We start from the raw sequence: 21,548 nt of genomic DNA on the forward strand, positions 1-21,548 counted from the left end.
CATTCTTTTCTAAAGTGAAGTTCAGGCTGGCACTGTTGGTTTGGGTGAGATGTGATAAGCTGTGCAGGTGTAAAATATGAATGACATGTGACCGCCATATTCTTCCCCGGCAGGAGCTACAAGTGCACTGCGCAGAGGGGCAGGCGCTGCTGAATTCAGTGCTGCACACCAGAGAGGAAGTGATCCCGTCGGGCATCCCCCAGACAGAGGATCGAGCTTTAGAGTCACTCCGGCAGGACTGGCAGGCTTACCAGCAGAGACTGTCTGAGACCCGGACTCAGTTCAACAATGTAGTCAACAAATTGAGGCTGATGGAACAAAAGTTTCAGCAAGTAGATGAGTGGCTGAAAACACTGGAGGAGAAAGTGAGTCTCAGGCCTGGACGTCAGTCTAACCGGGCAACCAAGGAGACACAGTTGCATCAGATGAAGGTACAACTGGCGTAAATTATTGTTCTTTGTCAAAGTAGCAATGATCCTGCATCATTTGTTTCATTAAAAGATTTAGTAACTTTGTCCAAGACTTAGATTTTGCAAAATCTCTTTTCACTTGCCTAGAGATTTAAAATAAATTACAGCAGTGCATTCTTCGTACAGCAATTATTTCATAGAATCCTAAATTGGTCTTTAATAAAATATAATTTAATGAAATATCTTCTATTTTTCTTCTCATACCCTGTTACTTTGCTTTGTAACGGTACATAGATGCTAGCACTGCAGTCATTGAAGTTTATGGTTCTGTTATGAAATTGCTTTCATATAATGCATTGAAACAATACTTGATAATTTTATTATAATTTTTATGTAAGTTCAGTGCACATGATCAAAACAGTACTTAAGCATTTAGAATTTCTTTTCATTATTATCTATTTTAAATTTACCTAAGCCTAACAGAAGATATAAAAATTTATGTTACTCTGTTTTTCTTTAAATTTTTGAACTAAAGTGTAATATATATAGAAAAGTACTCAAACCCATAAAGTATACAGTTTTTATTATGTTATTATAATCCAATTTTTCTTGGAGGTTATATATGATACATTTTCAAAATTATATCTCAGAATAAATATATTCTAAATATACACTGAAATCATTTCCCATTAAAAAGATTATATATATATAAAATTTTATTTTTTTCTTGAACTACAGTGTAATGTATACAGAAAGTGCCCAAATCAATTATTTTGTTTTTATCATGTTGTTGCAATACAATTTTTCATGAAAGTTATATATGATATATTTTCAAAATTATATCTTAGAATAAGTATTCTAAACATATATTAAGATCATTTTCTATTGAGAAGATATATATATTTGTCTTATTCAAGAATGCCTGAGCTTTAAACCTTTCTTCCAATACTTACATCATTTCAGAAGTGGCACGAAGAAGTCACCACATACAGAGATGAAGTTGAGGAAGTGGGAGCCAGAGCGCAGGAGATCCTGGACGAGAGCCACGTGAGCAGCCAACTGGGCTGCCAGGCCACCCAGCTGACTTCCAGATACCAGGCCCTTCTTCTCCAAGTCCTGGTGAGCGGGCCATCAGCTGCTCACTGCAGGCCAGCGAATTTCACAAGCCCAAATGTTCCTTTTTTCATTAACTTCCGGTGAAGATGCATATTTTTCAAGAAAAACACTGGCATAGGTCTTTAATTCACTGCTCAATTTTCTCTTTTCTTTCAAAGGAACAAATAAAATTCCTGGAGGAAGAGATCCAGAGTTTGGAGGAATCAGAATTATCCCTAAGTTCCTATTCTGATTGGTACAGCTCCACTCATAAAAATTTCAAAAATGTGGCTGCCAAAATTGATAAAGTAGATCAAGCAATGATGGGGAAAAAAATGAGGACACTGGAGGTAGGCAAGCAGACATCAGACTTGTCTCTCCACCTTTCACCTTTCACTGAGCTGCTCCAGTCTCCTGTGTAGATATTGGGAGCACATGTGTTCATTCCTGCGTAGCATAATTAGTAATCCTTGGTTCATCATTGCACTCCAAATACAGTCATGCATCACTTCATGATGAGGATGCATTCTGAGAAATGCATTGTTAGGCAATTTCATCATTGTGTGAACATCTTAGGCTGTACTTATACAAGCCTAGATGGGATATCCTACTACGCACCTAGGCTATATGGTACTAATCTTATGGGACCACTGTCGTATGTGCGGTCTGTTGTTGACCAAAACATCGTTATGTGGTGTATGACTGCACTAAGTTATAAGCTCTTTAAGTCCAAAAGCTGGCTTCCATTTATTTATGATATAATATCATCTGAATGTCTTAGACATGACTGCTCACAAAATTCTTAACCAAATTCCAATTTAATGTAAATATTAAGAGAGAAAAAATGATCTCAAATTCATGGCATTGTGCCTTAGAGTTTTCACTCACATCTCTAGGAACACTGCTAAGGATGAGAGAAACATCAAGTTCTTTTTTAAGACTCTTATTTGGAAGTGGTATATTGATGAAGACTTTTTAAAGCGTGTATTAAAATAAAGAAAAGAGGATTCCTGGCAGGTCAAATCTGGTTCTAAACTTCAAAAACGTATTTTAAGGGGAAATAGATGCACTCAAGAATGGGACTTGAAAGTCTCTTCTTTAAAAGGAAAGAAATAAGACTAATTCTATGTTTGTTCCCTACCTGCTCTCTCAGGGTTTGCTAAAAGACATGGAGAAAGGCCACAGTTTGCTGAAATCGGCCCGGGAGAAAGGAGAGAGAGCTCTTAGATACTTAGAGGATGATGAGGCAGAGACGTTAAGAAAAGAGATCCACCATCACGTGGAGCAGTTGAAGGAACTGACCAGCACTGTCCGAAAAGAGCACATGACTCTGGAAAAAGGCCTTCATTTAGCAAAGGAATTCTCAGATAAATATAAAGCATTAACTCAATGGATAGCAGAATACCAAGAAATCCTACAGATTCCTGAAGAACCCAAAATGGAATTATATGAGAAAAAAGCTCAGTTATCTAAATATAAGGTAGTGTGTTCTTATTCATTGACAAATGTATGAGGAGGTCATGTAGGGACTAAATGGGAGGGAGATGAATTCTGGTGTGTGTCACTCTTAATGGATGTCTGAAACATCCTTAACATGTCTATTCTACTGGTGGTGAGCGACGTAGATTTATTTGGTTAGATGCACTACATCAGAGTTATTTTTCCATCCGGGAATCCTATTTGCCTAATATTCAAAGATTGTATCAAGAAATAGAGATCTATTCTGACAGTGAGATCCGGATATATGGATCCTCCAGATAAATCTTCCTAGCATCATGGTCTCATATTTATAGGTTTTATCTGAATTTTCATCTAGTCTTCCCTTCATCTTTTGGGTACCCAAGGCGTATAAACTGACCTATGGTATGTTGAAAATTAGTTCTAATTAACCAACTGTAAAAAAATAAGTTCTAATTAACCAACAATAGCAAAACGCCTTAGAAACTTTTGAAAGAATAGTGATGTGGTTATAGGTATACATCCTATAGATAATAGATATTTCAACACCTCAAATTTTTGAAACAATTATAAAAGCTTACAGGTGGGATAATTTGTATTCTAAATTTGACCAGGATGATTTAGCAATAGTCTTTAAGAATTACAGTGTGATGGCTTACCTCAAAGCTTTTCCTGTTGGAAGCTTTTTCTTCCCCCAACCAATATGTCTATTCTTGTCCATGGCTTTTCTGCCAAGCCTGACAGCGTGTCTTTGAAGGTGCCACGTTAAGAATCACAAGCGCTTTTTCTTCTTTTTATTTCCCCCACTGAGTTCTTTATATATTAAGATGTTTTTAGCTGGTCACAGTAACGTTGCGGCTGGAATTTTTATCTCCCCAACTTCACATCCAGCTCAAGCTACAATTGACTTCCTGAACTCAAAATCAAAAGATGGTACCTTGCTCCCTTCATTTTACTTTGAGTATTTTTTCTCTGCTGAAAGGAATGAGGTAGAAGCCAGAAATATGAACTATGTTAAATTTAGCCAAATATAATTCTTTTCCATACTTCCCTCGCCACATGGAAGGGCTATTTGATATGTTACTTTTATTCTGTATTTAAAAACTGTATTAGCCATAAAAAATCAATCTCTCTTAGATATTTTACATTTATTAATTTATAAAATATGTATCAGATCTCTATTTAGGGTAGACCATCCCATACTTGCTACAGGCATATGGATGTATTCACCTTGATCACGTAGATGAACTGGCTGTTTTTTTTCTTTGTAATTCAAGTCTCTTCAACAAACGGTACTGTCTCACGAGCCATCAGTAAAATCAGTGCGAGAGAAAGGGGAAGCTCTTCTGGAACTGGTGCAGGATGTTGCTTTAAAGGAGAAAATAGATAAACTTCAAGATGATTACCAGGACCTCTGCAGTGCAGGAAAGGTAAGGAAAGATCAGAAATTCAATAAAAATGTGCTTATTTGCCCAAAAGGGAGTCTTGACTCCTTTTTTGAAAAAAATTGATTTCATTGAGGTCACATTGGTTTATAATATGATGTAAATTTCAGGTGTATATCATTGTATTTCGGCTTCTGTATAGACTGCATCATGTTCCTGCCTCCTTTTTATGTGTCAGAAAATTGTAAGGGCTGGTATGCATCGGCATTTTTCCCTTTTATTCAGCTGGGCGCAAAAATGGCATAATGAATCCATGTTTTTTTCTGTTCCTAGTAATTTCCTGATATGTGTAACTTTACCTACCCTATGAGTTGCACTGGGTTTTTAAAAATATAAAAGAGTTTTGAGTGGACTTTTGGCTTGAAAGTCACCTCTAACAGGTACCTGACTTCACAGGAGCATGTCTGCAGTCTCGAGGCAAAAGTCAGAGACCACGAAGGTTACAACAGTGAGCTCCAAGAAGTGGAAAAGTGGCTGCTGCAGATGTCAGGCAGGCTGGTGGCGCCCGACCTCATGGAGACAAGCTGTCTGGAGACAATTACTCAGCAACTGGCCCACCACAAGGTAAGGCTGACATCCAAAGAGCTGAAGGATACAGGACGCGCATCCCTGAATTGTAATGACTGTGCTGAAAGAATCAGGTCTGAGTCTCGAGAACATCTGACAGTTGAGAACAGTTGAATTCAATATTTTAGTCAACAACAGTTAAATCCTGGCATTTCAACTTCTGAACACATTGTAGCATTCTTCCCAGCTAACAGTTTTTTAGCACAGACTTTAATCTTTATGGAGCATTTCATCAAAGAAAGAGATTATTTTAGAAACATGCAGCCAAAAATAGGATACAGGAATAGTAATCAGAAAGTCTGGATTGTGGCCAGACTCTCTCCTTCCTAGCTGGAGGCACTTAGTCTCTCTGAGCCTCTTCTTTTTTCTCCTCTGTGAAGAGTGATAATGATGTCAGCCTCCTCAGTCACAGAGCTGTCGTGGTTATCACAGAGATAATGTACATGAAAGCTCTCTGTAAACCGCCAAGCATGGCACTGATATGAGGTGTTCTCATCTTTATTAACATGTATTTTTAGTAATTATATATGCCAGATGTCATATGGCCACAATTTTATGGAGCAATTTTGATGACCTTAATTGGAAATTGAATTTTTGTCATGACATAGTCAATATCTAGCAGTGTGTCTTAGGAGAGCCAGTTAACCTCTCTGGGCTTCAGGATTCCTACCTGTAGGAGAGAATTTATTTAGCAAAGATGAATAGAAAAGTAACACATGATATATTCTACTAGGCATTGAGGAAATACCTTCAGTAATCTCACGATGTGGTGGTTCTATTCCAACTCGAAGACAAAATGGATCCTTTCAATACATTGTATTTAATAACCGTTAACTCAGCACCATTGCAAAAAATGGTGGATCCTGGGCTGCTGAGAGACCATCAAAGTTTCCCTTAGATATATTGGCATGTCCCAGAAAACCTTGTGTTGAAAGGTGTCACCTGTCATTAGCATCATACATTAATAAAGAAATTACAGCCTGATTTGAAAAAGTGTGTTCCTCTCCTCTGCGATCTATGAGAAAGCTCGCCAGAGAACACGTGGGTATGTATGAGCCGAAGTCGGGCAGAGAGGGGTCCAAAGCCTGGGGCTCTGTGTTTACTAGCGGTGTGATCTTGAGCGTATTATGTACCCTCTCTGTACTTCAGTCTCCTCATCTGTAAAATAATGATAATACACATTTATCAGGGCTTATATATAGTTCCTGGACTCTAGCAGGTGCTTACTAAATGGTAAGTGGTAAATGTTATTTTTATTAATATAAATATCATTAGATGTAATTATATGCTACATAAATTGATAATTAGATATTAGATTATTATATAAATCAGATATTAGTTTATTAGACAAATGAGATTAAATAGTGATTAGATTGTTTTAAACATAAATTATACCAGAATTATAATTTATAGAGCTAAAAAATGCATGAACATCCTTTTCTCTGGTAATAATACCAGAGAGCACGTATCTCTCTAAGTGATATCAGTCATGAATTCTCTTTAGTCGTAAAGGTTACTTCATTATTCCCTATGTAACTTAATCCATTAAACTGAGTAACTCTTCCCATTGAAGTATCTCTGAAAACATACATTATTTTTTTAAATTTGCTAATATGGTAACTGAGATGAATTGCAAAACTCTTTCAAAACTTTCATTAAACTGTGAAATTATTGATCTTAAGCTTTCTGTTTGATAAATGGCTTATTGAAAAACTAAAAATGGAATTGTGAGAACTCCGTATTGGTTTCATTTTTGTAGGCAATGATGGAAGAAATTGCGAGTTTTGAAGAACGTTTGAACAACCTTAAAATTAAAGGTGACGATTTGATCAGCCAATGTGCAGACCACCTTCAAGCGAAGCTTAAACAAAATGTGCACACTCATCTGCAGGGCACGAGGGATAGTTACTCGGCAATCTGCAGTACAGCTCAGAGAGTGAGTACTAGTGGAACATTCTAGAATGATGATGTGTTTTTTTCGCTGGTCTGCATTTTTATTTTTTATTTTTTAAGATTTTATTCTTCCTTTTACTCCCAAAGCCCCCCGAGACATAGATGTGTATTTTTAGTTGTTGGTCCTTCTAGTTATGGCATGTGGGATGCTGCCTCAGCATAGCTTGATGAGCAGTGTCATGTCCGCGCCCAGGATTCGAACCGGCAAAACCCTGGGCCACCAAAGCAGAGCTCAAGAATTTAACCACTGGACCACGGGGCTGGCCCCTAGAGGTTTTTAAAAATAGTACTGATGCTTAAGTCTTTGGGATAGCTTTGGTGTATGTCCAGACAGGAAATGAAGGATTGATTTCACAGTCTCTATTTACATATATTTACATCTATATTTACATATTACTATATTACATACTAATATATCGTACCTTTATTTGATGTGACAAAGTGCTGAATTTCAGACATTCAGTTTTATTCAATTCCTTTCTTCCATTAATTGATTGTGAAAAATTTTTGTGAATTTGAATGTCATCAATATTTCTTTCTAATCTGCCATTTATTCTGTAACACCAAATAAGTTTATTCTGTAATTTTCACAATAATTATTTTCTTTTTAACTGTGTGCAGCCTGGGTTCTACTGTAATTCAATATTTTTATGCATTCATATAGAAATTGAGAAAAGTAATAAATACCAATTTTGAGTTACATTTTAATGGATATGCTTTCACTAAAATAGAATCCTTAATGTTATAGAAATAAGTCTTAAGATGGATAAGAATCTCCTTTTAACAGAAATTGAGTAAAATTAGTGAATTGCTTTTTATTATTCTAGAATTTTTAAATGACATAGCAAAAAGTTCATGTATTTTTGTTACTGGTCTAGTCAGTAAGAACTGGAGACACAAGTGACATGGGGAGAATGGTCTGTGCTCGTCATGATAATTAAAAAAAAAAATGCTGGGTAATGTTAGTTGATGCCCTAGGCCTAGAAAATTCACCTTCAAAAAGTTAATAAAAAAGAAGGATGAAGGAATCTGACAAATAATTGCAAATAAGGACAAAGGAGGAAGAGGGAGCAAGATGAAAAAAACAGCATGGAGCTTTCTGGTGAGCTCGTTTGTTCACTCATTCAACAGAGATTTATTGAACACTGCCTTTGTAGGGTTATTTTCTACGCATTAGGGGTACAGGTTAAATTTTTAAAGAAACATTGGTAACTATTCAAAAGACAAACAATTTTAAAATAAAATTTTTAAAAGCAGATGAAACTCTAAGAACATAGTGAGAACCTCATACTTAAAGTTTGCAAAAACGATAAAGAGAACAAAACAGCTTTGTTCTTTTTAGTTCTGCTACAATAAGAATAAATAAGGGGTAGTCCCACTATCAGATGAAAAGGACGAATTTAATAGATGACAGAGAGAAGCAGAATTCAGTTACCACTTCTGTCATTGCAGCAATGAAAGAAAAGCCAGACTAACCTCATTTCCTTCTTATTTTATTTTTTAATGAAATAGTTTGTTCAGAAAATATCATAGATTTATTTCATCTTGATTTCAAGGAGAAACAATACTTTCTCAATATATTCTTTATGGATAAAATGGAAGTTGGTGGGCTGGTTGAGGATTAATTAATTGAATAGACAAATTATAAAATGTTTAGGTTATTCTAGATTATTGTTATCTTGGAACACAGCTTCTAAAATGAAATGAAGGTATGAAACTCTCCCCTCCTATGTTATAATTTAGTCCCAATTTGACCCTACCCCTAAAGCAGAGGCGTTTCAGTTAGAGAAATACTGGTTATCTTTTCATTAAATAACATTTTATTTTTACTTTTAGTTTCTAGCTTAAACAAAAAGTGCAATATTTAAACCACAGGGCAAGCTGCAAAAACCTCTAATTTATGTTTGACAATTTTCTTCAGAGATTTGATGCCTTCTAACCCATTTCTGCAGTTACGTTAACCCTGCCCACGTTCTCTTCCCCTAATGAGGAAATTACATCGTAATGCGTGGGTTGAGAAGTTATAGGCTGGGGGTGGCCATTTTGCTTTGTAACATTTTGGAACATATGCAAACTCTGTAGATATGTGTATGGTGTTGGGGAGTCCTGGGAGGAAATCTATTTGAATAGATTTGGGGACATATTTCGCTTGATTCCAGGGGTCTTTATGGACGTCTGAAACAGCCCTCACAACTGCTTCGTACTTGTTTTGTCTCAGGTGTACCAGAGTCTTGAACATGAACTTCAGAAGCATGTTAGTCGACAGGACACGCTACAGCAGTGCCAGGCCTGGCTTTCTGCAGTCCAGCCAGACTTAAAGCCAAGCCCACATCCACCTCTTAGCCGGGCGGAAGCCGTTAAGCAGGTAGTTTGACTCCTGAAAGTTTATGTTGTATTGTGATTCTCTCAGACGTTCAGTGAAAGTGTATTAGGTACCTACTCTGTGCCAAACTGTGCTGGCTCCTGGGAATAGGAAAGTATAAGTAAAGTCTGCGCCTGACTCTGGTCCAAGTTCGTGTTCTAGCCAGGAAGGTGGATGCAATACTGAGGGACAGCTTGGTAGAATAGGAAAAGCATGGGCACTGTAGCTGAGAGATCTACTCCAATTCCTGCTCGGTGCGGTGACCATGAGTAAGTCACTTAATTTCTCTGAGCCCTGGTATCCTAACACGCAAAGTGGTTATAAGTATACTGGCTTCAGAAAGTTACGAAGAAATTTAAATGTCATACCGCAATGTATGTGATTTGTAAACAGGAAAGCAGTATTAGCTTCTCCCAGTTTTTTGGCACAAAACAGGTGCCTAATACTTGTTGAATGAACGATGAATGGAATATTCATTGTTATCATGTGAAAGGAACCTACTACATATTAGTTTGACATCCACATGTTTAAAATGTTGCTGCTGAAACAATCAGAATACGTGAGGAATATTTTTAAAATTTTTGTACTAATCAGCTCTTCTATGCAGTGCAAACCCTGGGAAAAACTATTTTAAAGGAATTTAGTTGTAAAGGTTATTTCTGCCAGATATGATGTCACAGTACTAAGTAAATAATTCAATTTTTTTTTTCTCAAACTAAGGTTAAAATAATGTACTTATGCATTTAGTCCACATAGAAAATGTGTCCAGGTAATTCATTCCATAAACTATACTTTCTGGCTTAAAGATTTACATTATTTAAGTCGTGAAATGGTTCACAAAAGTGCACATATTATACCTTATAAACAATAGGATCAGGACAAATGAAACATGGCTCTCCTTGACTCAAGAAATGAATTAAAGATTGTCTATCCTGTGCTTTTTCATTAGACTATGAGGTTTCTTGAGTCATTCCTCCTCTTGTGGCCATTTGTTTCCAATGTACTTTATTCAGAACAAAGCTGGATTTTTCTCCTTGTTTTTTACCAGGAAAGAAAGAAAAGGAATGGGGAAAAGTAGTGTGAATCCCAATGACCTTTTGCTAGAACAGGAGGTTCGCTACACCTACCAGAATTAGCTGTGGTTACAGGAGGACACTGATCCTTCTTGGGTTCCAGACCAGGTGCCAACATGGTTCGATGTTTTGGTTTCTGCTCCTTCCACACAGTCTTTCAAATGTTCTGTCGCCTGAAGAAAGTAGCCAGAGAAGGGAATCTGAGGCGTTGGAGATGCCTGGACCTCAGTCAATCTGAAGGAGAAGGAGTTTTTTGTTTGTTTCTTTTTTTCTTTTTGTGGTTGTTTACTTTGTTTTAATTAATTAGTTAATTAAATTTTCCCCTTGGTAAACATTGTGTTCATGTAAAACTGAGCAGGCCCGAGTTGTTGGCTAGTTTGGATAGCGGCTGGAGAATTCCACTGCTGACAACTTCAGACGGGGTCAGACTCGGGGTCAGGCTTTGACTGGCTGCACTTGGAATTTGATCACGGTCCCAGCATGTGTTGTGTTTCCCCAGTGCCTCCCACGTGGTAAACACTCAACCATTATGTAATGATAATACACTCCCACCACCGTAAAGAAAATGACAGACCGATTTGATTCTGTTAAGAATGCCATGGTTTTTATAAGGCATGAAATGTGAAATTTGGAGGAACGGGCAAACATGCTATCAGATTTGCAAAAATGTTTTGCAACTCTTTTGTCATTGACAATCTGTAAGCAGCTCCCAATGCTTTGGGAATCAGGCCAACTATATAAATCTTCAAATAAGTCATTATTCTTTTTAAAGTAAATATATTTATAAAATTAAAATTCCAATGTCTTATTCTCTTCTCATTTCCAAAGGCCATTTGGGACAGATAACTTTCTCTGAGTCACAGCTACATGATGGGGAGATTTGGTTAGTAACTAATGATACTAATTGGAAATGAAATTCCAATCAGTTTGTACACTGAATAAAAGTCGAGCTGCTGCTTTTGACTTAATGGGAAATTGATCTGTATTTATTACATCTACGTGAGAATCATGTATCTAGGCAATCCATACAGTTCAGAGGAAAAGATACTGAGATGAGTCAAAAACTTGGGCTCCATTATTGACTATGACTTTGGAAAATCACCTAATGTTTCTGCAGATCAACTTTAATGTATACAACTTGCAGTGAATACACCCTTCCCCATTTGTCACAAAGATGTAGTAATCGAGAGCCATTTCTTACCACCTCTATCATCCACCGCCCTCTGTCAGGCCATCATCACTTCTCATCCAACTCCTGCAGTAGTCTAACACCTTGTCACCTGCTTCCACTGCTGCCTGTCACCCCTCTAGACTGTTCTCCACACAATAGTAAGCATGATTCTTCTAACACCTATGTCAGATCATGTTTGTCCCAATACCTTCCCGTCACAACATAGAACAAATTCCAAATTTCTTGCCACGGTCAATGAATAGGCTGGTTATATAATTTGTTTCCCAAAAATGAACCTTTTTGATAATAAAGAGGCCACTTCTCATAATTGCGGTGGGACTAGAGTAGTGGTTCACAGCCACAGAGGAGGGGTGATATTGCTCCCCATGGGACATTTGGCAATGTCTGAAGACATTTTTGATTATCACAACGGGAATGTGAGGATGACATTGGTATCAGCCAGAGATGCTGCTGAACATCCTGCAGTGCACAGGACAGCCCCTCAGCAAAGAATTATTTGGCTTCAAATGTCAACAGTCCAGGGGTTGAGAAGGCCTAGAGGCATAAGCCTGGCAACTTGGGATGGATGGTCAACTCCCCTGTAATGTCCTCTGTGACTTGGCCCCAACCACCTCTTTGACCATGGCTCCTACCTGGGTCACTCTGCTCCAGCCTTAAGGCTTTGCATTCGCTGTCCTTCCCACCACCTGAAATGGTCTTACCCCATGGCACTACTTGCTCCCACCCCAAATGCAAGTCTGTTCCTCAGGGAGGTCATGGAGGTACACAGTTCCCAAAGTAACAGTGCTTCCTTTTCACACTTACCCACCTTTACTCTGCCACATGGTTTAGCACTACCAAACGTTGCTTTGCGTATTCGTTTCTTTCTATATTATCTGTCTCTCTCATAGGAATGTAAACTCCATGGGAGCAAGAGTTTTGTCTGGGGCACAGCTTTGTGCCCAGTATGTAAAACAGAGCCTGCATAGACTCTGAGTATCTTCACAGAAACGCATTTCTCTGTGTTTCTGTGAATAGATTAAAGATCCACCTGGAGAAGCCTTTCTTGGGCTAATGGAAAGGGAAGAGCCCTCTGTGAACTTTCTGTGGAGAAAGAGAGCCCAGCCATCTGCATTTTTACCCAACTCCAGAGAAGACTACACATGCATCATGACCTTTTCCTTTATGTCTTCAGAATAAGTAAAGACACATTAAGAAGCAGGCCAGAGTAGGCTACTGATTCTTTTCTGAAATGGAAAACAAACTAGAATGTGAGCAGAGAATCTGGAAAGACTGTAGAAGTCTCTTGGGTGTTCCCCTGTCCCAGACCACACAGACTAATGACAACGAGAAGCAGCTGGTGGACAAATGGGTTCCTGCCGGTGTGTTTGGAATTCTTTCCTGCAAGTCACTAATATTTGTCATTTACAGTAATGGTGCAAATACTGAGTGTAGCAAGATTATTTTTGAAATGTCAACAAAACATTACAAATGGTACAAATATCTGCTATCTAAATATAGCATGCGTCTCTTTCACTCTGATAAGTATGTGTTTGTGGGGTTTTTTTAGGTCAAACACTTCAGAGCTTTGCAGGAACAAGCAAGGACTTATTTAGATCTCCTTTGCTCCATGTGTGACTTGTCGAACTCTTCAGTGAAAACCACAGCAAAAGACATTCAACAAACCGAGCAAATGGTAAAAAGTTAAAAATCATGTTGGATTTGTCTGTTTTATTACTCTCCTGCTTGATTGTTAGATGTAAAAGAAAATATCTGCTTCAATTATTCTTACTATAATGCTCCTACAGCCATTATAACAAACAGATATTTGAATTTCAACTGTCACAGAAAAGCAAGCACACTCTGATACTGACGCCACTGAATTGGAACTGAAACATTTCGTCCCAGTGAACTGCTAATCATTATCACCTCATTCCTCTTCTCTTTTCTCCTTAATTACCACTCTCTCTTCCTCTTTTCCTATTTTTCCACTTATTTTTTTGTTCTTTACTCCTTTTCCATCTTTTTCTTTAGGTGACACTCAATATGAAAAGGGTTCCTGATCCTTGCTTTATATTAGGGATGACAAAGAGTAGGCCATCTGTGGTGACCCTTCAAATCCATTGGCAGTGGCTGAGTGTGGTGTTGAGAAGGATTCTGAAGCTGTATCTGGGCTCAGTGGAAAAAGTATTGTGATGAGTTAGCAGTGCCTGTCCACAGCAGACAGATGGCAGTACAGGGGCTGTGTGTTTGGCACTGCTGCCTGAAGCTCTTTAATTCAACATGCTTGGGTTTAAGAAAAAGCACCACTTGGTTTTGATATTTACTTGATTGAGTATTCACAGAATAGTAAAATTACCTAAAGGAAAAAAATAGTGAATTAAAATAAGTAACAATGTGGATATTCCAATACTGTAAGTTTGTCACTTTTATATTATCAAAGCAAATCTCTTTAAATCTTTATGAAAGATAATGTAATTCATATTTTTTACAGAAATGATTTATTGAAATATATGGTTTCAAAAACCAGTGAAGGAGATCTAAAAATATATCCAAAACATTAAAAACTTGGTGTTTTGTAAGAAGTGTCAACAAATGTACAATAGAGAACAATAGAAGACTTTTCTAGTTAACCCCCAAAACCAAATTCTTGAGTCAGTCAAACAGATGTGTCTACTGAAATGCCTACTGTGGAAAACTGTGGGCAGCTTTTGACCTAATAAATTGCTAAAAGTTCTAGAGTGTGTTGGCCTGTGTACATGGACAGGCTGAAGAATTGCATCTCTGATTCATCGAACATAAATGATTCTATCTATTGCTGCTAACTTTTGCCTCTGTGTTCTCTGAAGATTGAACAAAGGCTTGCCCAGGCACAGAACTTAACCCAGGGCTGGGAAGAGATCAAGCACATGAAGGCTGAGTTTTGGATTTACCTCCAGGATGCCGATCAGCAACTGCAGAATATGAAGAGGAGGCATGCAGAACTGGAACTGAATATTGCACAGAACATGGTTTCCCAAGTAAAGGTGGGGATGAACGAGTCTCCAGGGGAGATAAATGAGGCCAAGATGGGAGTGTGTCAGCCAGCCCTTGAAGACAGTATAGCTATTTAAGGAGTAGGATAGAATCAGAACAACCTTCATGTGGTGCCAGGAAAGGACAGATCAGAAAGGAAACATGTAAATATGTTCTTGGAGCTCCAATGGGCCACTTGCATTGAAGGACGTTGACACTCTAGTTTGTTTCCAACAAAGCAGCCAGAGGACTCTGCCACTAAACACACACAAAGTCTTATTAGTTACTAGCTTTTCATCACAATGTGGCTAAAGCTGTAGGATTATAAATGTATCAATTAGTTATATATTTAATATAGAAAATATGTATTAGTATATAATTAATTTGAAATGTAATAGAAATAGAATTTTGGGGGACTGGCCCAGTGGCATAATGGTTAACTTCTTGTGCTCTACTTTGGTGGCCCAGGGTTCACGGGTTCAGATCCCAGCCATGGACCTACACACCACTCATCAAGCCATGCTGTGGTGGTGTCCACCTATAAAATAGAGGAAGATTGGCACAGGTGTTGACTCAGAGCCAATCTTCCTCACTCCCCCCAAAAGAAATAGAATTTATATTATACATTTATATATAACTTAAAATATAACAAAAAATTATTATATTAACTTGATTGAAGTTGTACCAGATTTTTAACAAACTTTAAGATTTCTTTTTCTCTGTGATAGTGAGCCATTTGCATTATTTATATTTTCTATTGGAATGTTTGCATGTGCAGAAAAAAGAATAGAGATGACATCAATTAAATTTTTTTCCTCAAAAGCATGAACTTTAAAATTTTTTAGAAAACTAAGGCTGCACTTTAAGAGAAAATATTAACTTTTCTCGTTTTTTTTTTTTTTGAGGAAGATTAGCCCTGAACTAACTGCTGCCAATCCTCCTCTTTTTGCTGAGGAAGACTGGCCCTGAGCTAACATCCATGCCCATCTTCCTCTACTTTATATGTGGGATGCCTACCACAGCATGACTTGCCAAGCGGTGCCATGTCCACACCTGGCATCTGAACTGGTGAACCCCAGGCCGCCAAAGCAGAATGTGCACACTTAACGACTGAGCCACCGGGCCGGCCCCTAACTTTTCTCCTTAATGACTGAAATATTGTTTCACATTTATCAGTTTTTCTTTATACTTTTTGAAGTAACCAAATAAAGAAAAATACCGCAGTTATCCTTTGATTCTTACACACTTGGAAATTTGTTTTCATAAGGAGGCATGGCAATTTTTAGATTTTCTTTTTGTCCCTTATGACACATTCATTGTACATTCTTCAATTACATAAAGTGTTTAGAGGTATTACCTGTATGCCTGACTCTATACTTATATGAGGGTTTACTACACATTATTTACTTTGTCATTGTTCTTTAGGATTTTGTTAAGAAACTACAGGGAAAGCAAGCGTCAGTGACCGCCATTACAGACAAGGTGAATAAGTTAACCAAGAAGCAGGAGTCTCCTGAACACAAGGAAATAAGTTATTTAAATGACCAGTGCCTAGACCTCTGCCTTCAGTCTAACAACCTATGTTTGCAAAGGGAAGAGGATCTTCAGAGAACAAGAGATTACCATGACTGTATGAACGTCGTTGAAGCATTCTTGGAAAAATTTACCACAGAATGGGATAACTTGGCCAGGTAACAGCAATTCTCCAATGGTCACGAAAATGCTGAGCCAGGACTTTCTTACTTTCTATAAAAATTTAAAATGTCTCACTTATATTTTTTAACATCTATTGAGTATCATTATTAATATTGATAAAATATTAAGAACTGAATGTCCTCATATGGATATAGAGTCACGGTTTTCCTCACTCAATATTAATTTATCCATGGGCTTGCAGGAGAATGTTTGGAAACAGCACAGTTTTTCCCTGTGACCTCAAGGAATGTTCCAAAGACTATTACACTGTGATTTCAAAGAATATCCCAAGAATATCTCTAGCTTTGTCTAGTTACCAGCTATGGGACCATCATCTGTGAATTCGCGAAATGAAACCTCCTTGAATCTGTATATTCCATAGCTTTCTTGCCAATGCCGTAAACTAATACATTCTCTGTAATTCAGTCAAGTTTTGTCTTGTACCTAGGGTATTCTAGAATTTACTGAACAACCCAAATTCAATTAATGTGTGTCCTTTGTGATTTTGTAGTGATTGAACCCCTCTAAGCTTTTTCTTTGAAAATGATTCTTTCAAATATCCCCTCCCCCCAAACACTGGGTCCTTATATGGAAATCTTCCTATACTTCTGATCACTATCATTGTTAAAATCTGCGCTTCCTCTGCCCAGATTTATTCATTTGTACCAATTAAAACTGAAAATGCTATTCTAGATACAGTTAAATCATAGTGTTTGTCGGGTGGAGAGGTATACTATTTTCTAATTTGTTTACTTTTCCTTGATGCTCAACATTTTACTAGGCTTTGGGATAGATCTTGTCACTATCAGCAAAAACCCATGTTTCGAGCTTATAATAGGCACTTCCATCGGGTTGGCCCACAGACACCTCAGACCTAATATATTCAAACAGAAGTCATCATACTGCCTCCCAACCCTGCTCCTCATACTTCAAAACTGATCCTTTTGTAGGTGAAAGAGACTGTAAGATTCCATTTTGTCATGTGTGTTTTGTAGTCAAAGACATGAGAATTCTTTGCAGTTCATGTTTGTTTTTAAAGATTTCTAATGATAAAAGTATCTAAGTACACAAATGAACAGCTGTTAGAGCCACTGGTTGTATCCTATGGACTGTACTATCCATCACTATATTGTCTACTGAAGCTTCTTCTTCCAGGAAAGCACATAAATCGTGGATCACTTATTAATTTCTTTAAGTGCCATTTTCAAGAATGCAGTAGATCAGTGCTTCTCAATGTTTAGTGTTTACGCAAATCATCCAGGGATCTTGTTAATATGCAAATTCTGCTCAGTTGATAAGGGCCAGAGGAAGAAGCTAAAAGTACATTTCAGATGTGATGGGAGGGCAGCATTAGCTAGAAGGAGAGTCTAGGCAACTTGTTTTGGTTCAACTTCTGATGTAGAATTATATAGGTCTTGTATTCCATAATAATTTTAGCACCTCTGTCAATAACCCATAAGTTGAGCTACTCCAAGCTAAGAACATCCACTTTGAGAAAATGGTGAAGTGAAATTTAACATAGTATGAACAAACGTAGATATTGACTAAAGCTAACTTGTTTTTATGTCTTTATAGATCTGATGCAGAGAGTACAGCTGTCCATCTGGAGGCTTTGAAAAAGTTAGCATTGGCATTGCAGGAGAGAAAGCAGGCTGTTGACAATCTGAAAGATCAAAAGCAGAAAATGATAGAACATCTGAATTTAGATGACAAAGAATTAGTCAAAGAACAGACGAGCCACCTGGAACAACGTTGGTTTCAGCTTGAGGACCTTGTTAAAAGGAAAATCCAAGTATCAGTCACCAACTTGGAGGAGTTAAATGTGGTGCGGTCCAGGTTTCAGGAGCTCATGGAGTGGGCAGAAGAACAGCAACCCAACATTGCTGAGGCCCTTAAACAGAGCCCCCCACCTGAGATGGCTCAGAACCTTCTCATGGATCACCTTGCCATTTGCAGTGAACTGGAGGCCAAACAGATGCTCTTGAAATCCCTCATGAAGGACGCTGACAGGGTGATGGCTGATCTTGGCCTAAATGAGCGGCAGATAATCCAGAAGGCACTCTCTGATGCACAAAGGCATGTGAATTGTCTCAGTGACTTAGTGGGCCAGAGACGAAAGTACTTAAACAAGGCCTTGTCCGAGAAAACCCAGTTTCTCATGGCGGTGTTCCAGGCGACCAGCCAAATTCAGCAACACGAGCGAAAGATAATGTTCCGTGACCATATCTGCCTGTTACCGGACGATGTCAGCAAACAGGTCAAAACCTGTAAGAGTGCGCAAGCCAGCCTCAAGACTTACCAGAACGAGATCACCGGACTGTGGGCCCAGGGTCGTGAACTAATGAAGGGAGCCACAGAACAGGAAAAGGGTGAAGTCTTGGGTAAGCTTCAGGAATTGCAGAGCGTCTACGACACTGTGTTACAAAAGTGTAGCCATCGGCTACAAGAACTAGAGAAAAATTTGGTTTCTAGAAAGCATTTTAAGGAAGACTTTGATAAAGCTTGTCACTGGCTAAAACAAGCAGATATTGTTACATTTCCTGAAATCAACCTAATGAATGAGAGTACTGAGCTTCAGACACAACTGGCCAAATACCAACACATTCTGGAACAATCTCCAGAATATGAAAATCTCCTACTTATGCTCCAGAGAACTGGGCAGGCCATATTGCCATCGCTGAATGAAGTCGATCATTCCTACCTCAGTGAAAAACTCAGCGCTCTGCCCCTGCAATTTAATGTCATCGTTGCCTTAGCTAAAGACAAGTTCTATAAGATCCAAGAAGCAATTCTTGCTCGGAAAGAATATGCTTCCTTGATCGAGTTGACAACCCAGTCTCTGAGTGAACTCGAAGACCAGTTCTTGAAGATGAGCCACGTCCCCACCGACCTGGTTGTTGAAGAGGCTCTGTCTCTTCAGGAGGGTTGCAGAGCTCTTCTGGGGGAGGTGGCAGGCCACGGGGAAGCAGTGGGTGAACTGAACCAGAAGAAAGAAAGCTTTCGCAGCACCGGTCAGCCTTGGCAGCCAGACAAGATGCTGCATCTTGTCACCTTGTACCACAGGCTGAAGCGACAAACAGAACAAAGGGTTAGCTTATTAGAAGACACCACCAGTGCTTATCAAGAGCACACAAAGATGAGCCACCAGCTAGAGAAACAGCTAGACAATGTGAAAACAGAGCAGTCCAAAGTGAACGAGGAGACGCTTCCCGCGGAGGAGAAGCTCAAAATCTATCACTCCTTGGCAGGAAGCCTTCAGGATTCAGGAATTCTTCTGAAACGAGTGACCGTGCATCTTGAAGATCTTGTGCCACACCTTGATCCCTTGGCTTACGAGAAAGCCAAACATCAGATCCAGTCCTGGCAAGACGAGTTGAAACTGTTGACTTCGGCCATCGGCGCGACGGTGACCGAGTGTGAGAACCGCATGGTGCAGAGCATAGACTTCCAGACCGAGATGAGCCGCTCCCTGGACTGGCTGAGGAGCGTGAAGGCAGAACTGAGTGGCCCGCTGTGCCTGGACCTGAACCTGAGGGACATCCAGGAGGAGATCAGGAAGATCCAGATTCATCAGGAGGAGGTGCAGTCCAGCCTGAGAATAATGAATGCCCTGAGTAACAAGGAGAAGGAAAAATCCACGAAAGCCAAGGAGCTGCTGTCTGCTGATTTACAACACACTCTTGCTGACCTCTCGGAGCTTGATGGGGACATTCAGGAGGCCTTACGCACCAGACAGGTCAGCATAATTGGCCGTCTCTTTCCTTTTTTCCACTCTGCTATTTTGTAAACAGGTACAATAACTTTGGGGGGTTTTGTTGCTGTTAGAATTGCTTCCTTCAGTTTCTTTTTTGATCCTAGGTAGAATTGTCTTCAACAGTGGCTTAAGAAGATGTTTTTATTCTTTATGCACGTGGTATTCATTTCACATGATTTCCACGTTGACTTCACTGTAGTTATAATACAATCATACCTCAGTTGTCTCTCCCCTTTAGGAAAGATAATAAATGATAGTGCTAATATAATAAACACCATATGTTAGTACATTAATAATAAAATTAACAATGAATAATTAGTGATGCTTTTTTAAAACAATGTGAAACCTGGCATTTGTTTGTTTTTTTTTTCTCCCAAAAGCCCCAGTACATAGTTGTAGGTCATTCTAGTTCTTCTATGTGGGACACCGCCACAGCTTGGCTGGATGAGCAGTGTGTAGGTCCGTGCCCAGGATCCGAAACTGCAACCCTGGGCCACCAAAGCAGAGTGTACGAACTTAACCACTCGACCATGGGGCTGGCCCCAAAACCTGGCATTTCTAAGATTAGCACCAGATGAAGAGTGTCCAAATGGAGAGAGGCAGATGGACAATGCAGCTGTGGTCCAGACGCCAAGCTGCGTTGTTTGTGGGTTGTCCCATCTCTTCCCTCCTTCCTCATGGAGGAGTGTTTTCTCTTCTCTTGCTTCCCTGTAGCACAACAGGAGCAAGACTGTGATATTCATCCTGACTTTCCTTGAGGTTAACAAAGAAATGAGAACATACACAGAACTTCCCGGTGTGGCCTCCTAATCGCGGCTTGTTCGGGGGCCTATAATTTCTGTGCATTCAAAAATAAGGAGATGTACAGTGCCCAGAAGTTCACTTCCTTAGTCCCTTGGCTCTTTTCTTCCATATCTTTCCTCAGTCCCTCTGATTCTGTGAGATTGCATCCATTCGTCTTCGGCAAGCAGCCCGGGACAAATTTCCTTAGGATAGTATAGTAGCTAATGCCTCAGTGTAAAGCACACTTGGGTTTTCATCTCAACTGTTTGATCTTGAGCAAATTACTTACATTCTTTCAGTCTCAGTGTTCCCTTTGTGGAAGAGGGGTAATAATATCTCCCTCTTTAGATCTATATTCTTAGTGTAGACCTGATATAGAGGTAGTCACCCGTCAATGTTGGCTATCGTTTAACTTTATTTTCCACATGGATTAAGGTTAATACTAAATAATAAAACTTTTTCAATTTTAACATTTGGGTAAAATCTTAGTAAACTTCATCATGTAAAATTATGACTTCTTAAAATAGAGTCTATTTAGTATGTTTTTACCTTTTTATGTTGATTCTAGGCCATCGTTAAAAATTTTTTAGAAACTATTTCCCTATAGCTCTAGATATAAATAGAATATATAACCTAAAGTGAAGAGTCAGACAGAATTTACCTGGAATTTTCATTCTTGAAAAACATCTGCCATGTCAGCTTGCTTCTGTGGATTTGGTGAGATTTGAACCAAAGTTGAATCTGTTAAGGTGTCTACTTCCGCCATG

The 21,548-nt window shown here is 38.7% G+C and overlaps 1 protein-coding gene across 2 annotated transcripts in view; it reads left to right on the forward strand.

Moving 5' to 3' along the window:
* SYNE1 (spectrin repeat containing nuclear envelope protein 1) overlaps positions 1 to 21,548 on the forward strand; it is a 443,793-nt gene that overhangs the window by 236,585 nt on the left and 185,660 nt on the right. For both annotated transcript variants that reach the window (XM_070603011.1, XM_070603013.1), the window contains 12 exons: positions 114 to 431; positions 1,374 to 1,529; positions 1,685 to 1,855; positions 2,659 to 2,985; positions 4,241 to 4,393; positions 4,805 to 4,972; positions 6,735 to 6,911; positions 9,147 to 9,293; positions 13,105 to 13,230; positions 14,384 to 14,560; positions 15,975 to 16,240; positions 17,820 to 19,980. In XM_070603011.1, the coding sequence (XP_070459112.1) occupies positions 114 to 431; positions 1,374 to 1,529; positions 1,685 to 1,855; positions 2,659 to 2,985; positions 4,241 to 4,393; positions 4,805 to 4,972; positions 6,735 to 6,911; positions 9,147 to 9,293; positions 13,105 to 13,230; positions 14,384 to 14,560; positions 15,975 to 16,240; positions 17,820 to 19,980 (4,347 nt within the window). The remainder of the gene's footprint in view (positions 1 to 113; positions 432 to 1,373; positions 1,530 to 1,684; positions 1,856 to 2,658; positions 2,986 to 4,240; positions 4,394 to 4,804; positions 4,973 to 6,734; positions 6,912 to 9,146; positions 9,294 to 13,104; positions 13,231 to 14,383; positions 14,561 to 15,974; positions 16,241 to 17,819; positions 19,981 to 21,548) is intronic.

This window comes from Equus przewalskii, chromosome 32 (assembly GCF_037783145.1).
Source record: "Equus przewalskii isolate Varuska chromosome 32, EquPr2, whole genome shotgun sequence".
In the NCBI taxonomy this organism is placed as follows: Eukaryota; Metazoa; Chordata; class Mammalia; order Perissodactyla; family Equidae; genus Equus; species Equus przewalskii.